A 6,281-nucleotide genomic window follows, 5' to 3' on the forward strand; every position below is an offset into this window, starting at 1 on the left:
GTTGGGTTGGTCGGGTTGGGTTGGTTGGGTTGGGTTGGTCGGGTTGGGTTGGTTGGGTTGGGTTGGTCGGGTTGGGTTGGTTGGGTTGGTTGGGTTGGGTTGGTCGGGTTGGGTTGGTTGGGTTGGGTTGGTCGGGTTGGGTTGGTTGGGTTAGGTTGGTTGGTTTGGTTGGGTTGGTTGGGTCGGTTTAGGTTGGTCGGGTTGGGTTGCGTTGGGTTGAGACAGGGTCTCACTAAGTAGCTCTGACTGTTCTGAAACTCAGGGACCTGCCTGCCTCTGTCCCCTGAGTGCTGGGACCTGAAGGTGTGAGCCAACACTGCCCACCTGGCTTCAACTTTTAGCTGTGCCAATAGGATCAAAAGCTTTCCAAACACGTCTTGAATTAGGCTGTTGGAAATGAAGGCGTGACAAAAGTTACAGACTGGCTTTGACAGTATGAGGAGTCGAGGCTGGACCGCCAGGAACCTTGTATTCCTCTAGCCGTATATCCTGAGTGATTTAGTCAGCTTCCCATCACTGACCTGAAGTGCTGGAGACAATCAAGTGCTCTTACAGGGAGGAAAGGTTCACTCTGGCTCAGAGTCACTGGCCCTTTGCCTTGGGCCTGTGGTGACACCGTACGTCATGGCTGACCTCATGGTGGAGGGAAAGCGAGGAGAGAAAGGAAAGGTCTGGGCTCCCAGTGTCCCCTTCCAGTGCACACACCTAACTTCCTCCCACTAGGCCTCACCTCCTAATGGATTTCCACTACCTCCCAACAGCAGCACAGCCTGGGGACCAGGCCTTTAGCATATGAGTCTTTAAGGGCATAGTATGGACCTTCCTCGTCCTTCCTCCCAGCTCAGTCTTGGACCAGATGGGGGAAGATGCTGAAGGCCCAGGTGACAGCCTCAGACCTCAGGTGTGAGTGTGGTGGTGACAGCAGACATTGTCAGACGCCGACACAGGGAAGCAGTTTACATTTTTCTTTACTCTCCCAAGCCCCACCCAAGCCCCAGCCACCATCAGAAAAGGACCTGGTTTGGAAGCATTTCAGCCCTTCTCATCATCCTGCTGAGGCTCCTGAGATGGGGAGAGAGAGAAAACAAAACAATAATGATGCTCCATAAAAAGATTAGTAGTTCTGTAGGGCTTTGTGTTCTAAGGCAGTCCATGGATCAGATACCCATTTTATACATATATATACACATCATATACATATACATATACATATACATATACATATACATATACATATACACCACTGAGCTACATGTCCAGCCCGTTTGTGGTTTGTATGTGCAGTATATGTGCACTTGTGTGTATGGGTGCACGTGTTGTGTGCCTATATACTACATGTGGAGGCCAGAAGCAGATGTTAAATATCTTTTATCCCACTCGAACTTTTTTTTTTGTTAAGGTTTATTTTTCTTTCATATGTATGAGTGTTGGCCAGCATATAAGTCTGTGTATACCATGTACACACCTAGAGCATGAAGAAGCCTGAAAAAGGTGTTTGATTCCCCAAAACTGGAGTTACAGATGGCTGTGAGCCACCATGTGGGTGCTGGGAATTGAACTCAGGACCTCTGCAAGAGCAACGCCGTGCTCTTAACCCCTGAGCTGTCTCTCCAGGCAGCACCTTATTTTTGACACAGGGTCTCAAGCACATGGTTTCAGCTAGACTGGCTTGGCAGTATGACTCTGGGATCCACATAGTCTCTGCCTTGAACCCCGGAGTCACAGGAACACGTGGGCATGCCCAACTTTATACCCCAGTGCTGTGAATTTGAACTCAGTTCCTCTTTCTTCACAACCAGTGCTCTTCCTCACTGAGCCCGCTCCTTAGCCTCCCCAATCTTTTGATTTCTTGAGGCATGCTCTGAGGAGCCCATGTTGTCCTCAAACTCCCAGTGAGCCGTCTCCTGCCTCAGTTTACCTAGTGCTTGTAAGTAGGATTACAAATATGAACCACCATGCTCAACTGTAAAAAAAAAAAAGAGAGATTTTTGAGACCCTTGACTGGATATTAGATAATCTGAAGACATGCCTTTTTCAGGCATCATAATGGCCTCATATTTCCATTTTTTAAAACTTTTCTCTTAGAACCAGGAGGTAGCCCACACCTGTAAATCCCAGCACTTAGGAGGCTGAGGCAAGAGATTCTTGAATTTTAGGCCAACCTGAAGTAATTATTAGCTCACAAAGTCTAGAAATAAAAACTTCCCGTATCGGGCTCAGAAGTGGAGTGGTTTCTTATGATGTACCAGTGAGGGGCTGGGGGCATGACTCAAAAATAGAGCACTTGCCCAGAATCGCCCAGTGAGGGGCTGGGGGCGTGGCTCAGTGGTAGAGCCCCTGCCTAGAATCCCCCAGTGAGGGGCTGGGGGCGTGGCTCAGTGGTAGAGCCCCTGCCTAGAATCCCCCAGTGAGGGTCTGGGGGCGTGGCTCAGTGATAGAGCCCCTGCTTAGGAGGTCAAATCTCTGCAGCTCATGCCTCACAAATTCAAGGTGAAAAATCAATGCTATTTAAATCATTGGAGACATCTTTTAATATCTCGAATATTTTAATATCTTATAATAATGCCAGATTGCCTTTGTGTGCTGTGTCTACAATCCATTGCAGATCAACATAGCCCAACACACTGGCCACATCTTACTGTTGAGGAGTTGAAATGTGTTATGGATCTAAGAACTGGGTTTTTAGTGATTTTAGCTTTACTTTTTTATTTTGAGACAGGGTCTCTCTATGCAGTCCAGAATGGCCTCAAACTCACCTCAATCCTCCTGCCTCAGCCTCCTGAGTACTAGTACATTATAGGCATGTGCTACTACACCCTATCTCAAAATAAGACAGGAGAAGAAGAAGGCTGTGCATGCAGCTCCCATGTAAAACTCTCACTTCCCATGTGTGAGGCCCGGGGCTGATGCAGGACATTAGATCATACTGTGAGCCCCAAAATTGTGTCATTTCCTGAATAACTCAGGTTCTAGCTGTGGTCTGGCTCAGCCCTTAGCACACACCTTTAATCCCAAACAACGAAGGTAAAGTTAGTTTGTAGAAGGGAGCACCCATGTTTGAAAGTGATGTCTGAGTGGTCAAGTGATGAATCAGGGAAAGAGTTGTCAGAACAGGATCTGCCCAGGTCTCAGGAGCAGAGCAGAGCCCGAAAGGGAAGCTACTTAAGGGAGCAGAGCAGAGAGAGAGAAGGGAGGGGGAGCTTTACTGGTCCAGTTGTATGAGGCCAAGCAGAGCAATCCAGTGAGAAGCTGAGAGAAGCCAGATTGAATCAGTAGGCTGGGAGAGGAGTCTGAGCAGAGCAGCTGAGTTGAACCAGCCTGCCAGAGATCAGAAAGGACTAGAAAGGGTGAGTTTATTCAGCAGTAAGTCTCAGAGGCTGGAAACATTCTAGGCCTAGATAAGACTGTACAGAGGCTAGAAGCCTCCAGGACTGGGCCTACGGCAGCAGATGGAGGAAGAAGTCTTAGAGATGACAGTCACGTCAGGATCCTAAACGTTACTTTACACAGGTCAATCTCCAGCACTGCAAGGAGACGGGGGGGGGGGGGGGGGGGGGGGGGGATGTACACAGGCTCGGGCTTCACTCAGCAACACCTAAGAAACTGCGGATGGTGGCCACGCCTGTAATCCCCAGCTACTGGGAGGTGAGGCAGATGGATGCATAGCTAAGGGTCATTCTCAGCTCATAACAAGTTTGAGGCCATCCTGGGTTAGGTGAGACTCTGTCTCGAAAATGGGGGGTAAAGAGTTGAGGGGATAGCTCAGACCTGTAATGCCAACACTTAGGAGGCTGAGGCAAGGGGGTTGCTGGGAGTTCTAGGGCAGCCTGAACAACATAAAGGCGTCTAGAATAGGCTGAGCTCTGCAGTAAGGCTGTCTCGCGTGATGGGGAGCAGCAGTGATGCTCACTGAGTAGTGGTGCTTGCTGCCAAGTTTGATGATCTGAGTTCAATCCCCCAAAACCACTCTGTGGAGGAAGAGACTCCCACAAGCCATCCTCTAACTTCCACAAACACGTTATAGCATTCATGTGTCCCTCCCCCCAATATAAAATAAACGATGTGATGTGCCCTGATTTCAAGGGTGAGGGTCAGCTGAGCGGTAGGAGATCCTAAATATTGCCCTGCCCCGTTCACTTACTTGCATGCTTCCTCCTGGCCCTCCACAGCACCTCACTCATGTCCCCTCCACTGCTGCTACCTCTTCTTGATCTCTTCATCAATAGCACCCACAAGTTTTTTCAGACTGGACTCATCCACAAAGCCATCACCTTTCTGGGTATGGAGAGAAAGAGTCCAGACATGACCCAACCTCCTGGCGCCCCATCCCTACCCTCTGCACCCAGATGTGACCCGATCCCGACCTCCCGGCACCGCATCCCTACCCTCTGCACCCACATGTGACCCGACCCCGATCTCCCGGCGCCCCATCCCTACCCTCTGCACCCACATGTGACCCGACCCCGACCTCCCGGCGCCCCATCCCTACCCTCTGCACCCACATGTGACCCGACCCCGACCTCCCGGCACCGCATCCCTACCCTCTGCACCCACATGTGACCCGACCCCGACCTCCCAGCGCCCCATCCCTACCCTCTGCTCCCAGAAATCACCTTCTTGGAATGAATCAGCTTCCCATCCACAAACACTTCGAACTCCCCTGTCACCTGGGTAGCTCTTTCCTCCTCCTGCCAGGGGAATGTTGTGGGTGGAGGATGCTGAGGGCTTCGGGGGGTGGGGGAACCCTGACCTCTCCTCCTCAGGCTACCAGTACACTTACAAACTCCAGAAGGTTTGGGAATTGATGCTCCAGGGTCCTTTTCAGTATAATGTACTGAGAGGAAGGACATGAGGTTATGGAGTCACAGGGTCACAGGAAAGAGAGCCGGGCACCCCCTTCCAGGCTTCCTATCGTTGACTCCCCTTACATTCTGAGGGAGTAACTACTCACCCGAAGGCCATAGCTTCAGAGGCCACTGCAAGCAGAGGGCAGGAGAGGGAGGCAGGAAAGAAATAAGGGAGCCATTATAGCAGCAGTGAGCCCGACTCTGCCCCCAACCCTGCCTGCTTGGACACTCCCTCATTCCCTTGGTACCTTCTCTGGGGGGGGGGGAGATCCTCCTCCTCCTTACATTCCTGAGTGCCCACATAATCGTGCCCATCATCCCTCACCCTTTATCCCCCACCTTGCCCAGCTACAAAAACCTCCTTGCTGGTCTTTCAGCACGCTGCATGTGTACAGGTGTGCACTGCCGCAGGGCCTTTGCACTGGTAGGTGATTGCAGAGTGCTCCTCCCCGGGGTGTTTGTGGCTCCTCTCCCTTCCTCAGGTCACTTCAGCAAGGCCGTCTTGACCCTCCCAATAGAAACTGTGACCCTCCCAGATGCCTTCTTGTACATGCTGGCTGTGGCATATTGCCTGCCCTTCCATGTCACAGCTACAAGGACAGGAGTCTCCACCTGTCCATTGCTCAGTGCCTGGTGCCACAAACACCTGATGATCGTGTAACAACAGCTGTCGAGCCAGCTGTGGCGCTCCATATTTTAATCAGACTCTGTGGTTTCCAGGCCAGCCTGAGCCACATAGTGAGTGACCCAGGACAGCCAGGGCTACACAGGGAGATGAGGAAGAGGAGGAGGAAGAGGAGAGAAGAAAGAAGAATGGGGAGAGGAAGGAGGTAGCAAGAGGGAGCCAAGCTTGGGAAGAGGAGAAACAGACACTGTGTGGCAGGAGAAGCAGAGGGAAGTTGCCTGGCTGGGCAGAGGATGGAGGAAGCGTGTGAGACAAGGGCCTGAAGTCTTCCAGAGCAACAGAGGCAATGAGGACACAGTCCTGAAGTGTGCTACTCCACCCAAGTCACTGCATGAGCCTGAGACAAGCAGCATCTGAGAGCTGCATTCAGCTCCTGAGCCTCTGTGCTCGTTCACCAGCTGCCCCCACCTCGTCCCCCGTCCCCATCCCCACCCACCCCCTTCATTCAGCAGCCCCATTCCTCTTCTCTGAGAAGTGGCGGCTCAAGGGTCACCAGGGAGTGAGACCATCACGACCACCCAGCCCAGCTCTGAGGTGGACAGCCTCTCCTCCTTCCTCAGGAAGTACCTCTCTGCTCACAGTTCTGCAGGCTGGCGTGGGGGTGGGCTGTGCATGGCCTGGCCTGCTAGGGAAGTGCTCAGGGCCCTCATTGTGAAGCGCAGCAAAGAATGGGAACGGATTCCCAGTCATAAGAATCAACCATGAGCCGGCACGCCTTTAATCCCAGCACTCGGGAGGCAGAGGCAGGC

At 52.0% G+C, this 6,281-nt stretch overlaps 1 protein-coding gene across 1 annotated transcript in view; it reads right to left on the bottom strand.

Annotated features, from left to right (window-relative positions):
• Positions 1 to 950: 950 nt before the first annotated feature.
• Selenov (selenoprotein V) overlaps positions 951 to 6,281 on the bottom strand; it is a 6,970-nt gene continuing 1,639 nt past the window's right edge. Inside the window, exons 2-6 of the mRNA XM_021168362.1 lie at positions 4,952 to 4,976; positions 4,781 to 4,834; positions 4,614 to 4,688; positions 4,142 to 4,275; positions 951 to 1,062 (exon numbers count right to left, since the gene is read on the bottom strand). Of these exons, the coding sequence (XP_021024021.1) occupies positions 4,198 to 4,275; positions 4,614 to 4,688; positions 4,781 to 4,834; positions 4,952 to 4,976 (232 nt within the window). The 3' untranslated portion in view covers positions 951 to 1,062; positions 4,142 to 4,197. The remainder of the gene's footprint in view (positions 1,063 to 4,141; positions 4,276 to 4,613; positions 4,689 to 4,780; positions 4,835 to 4,951; positions 4,977 to 6,281) is intronic.

The sequence above is a fragment of the Mus caroli genome, chromosome 7 (assembly GCF_900094665.2).
Source record: "Mus caroli chromosome 7, CAROLI_EIJ_v1.1, whole genome shotgun sequence".
NCBI classification, from domain to species: Eukaryota; Metazoa; Chordata; class Mammalia; order Rodentia; family Muridae; genus Mus; species Mus caroli.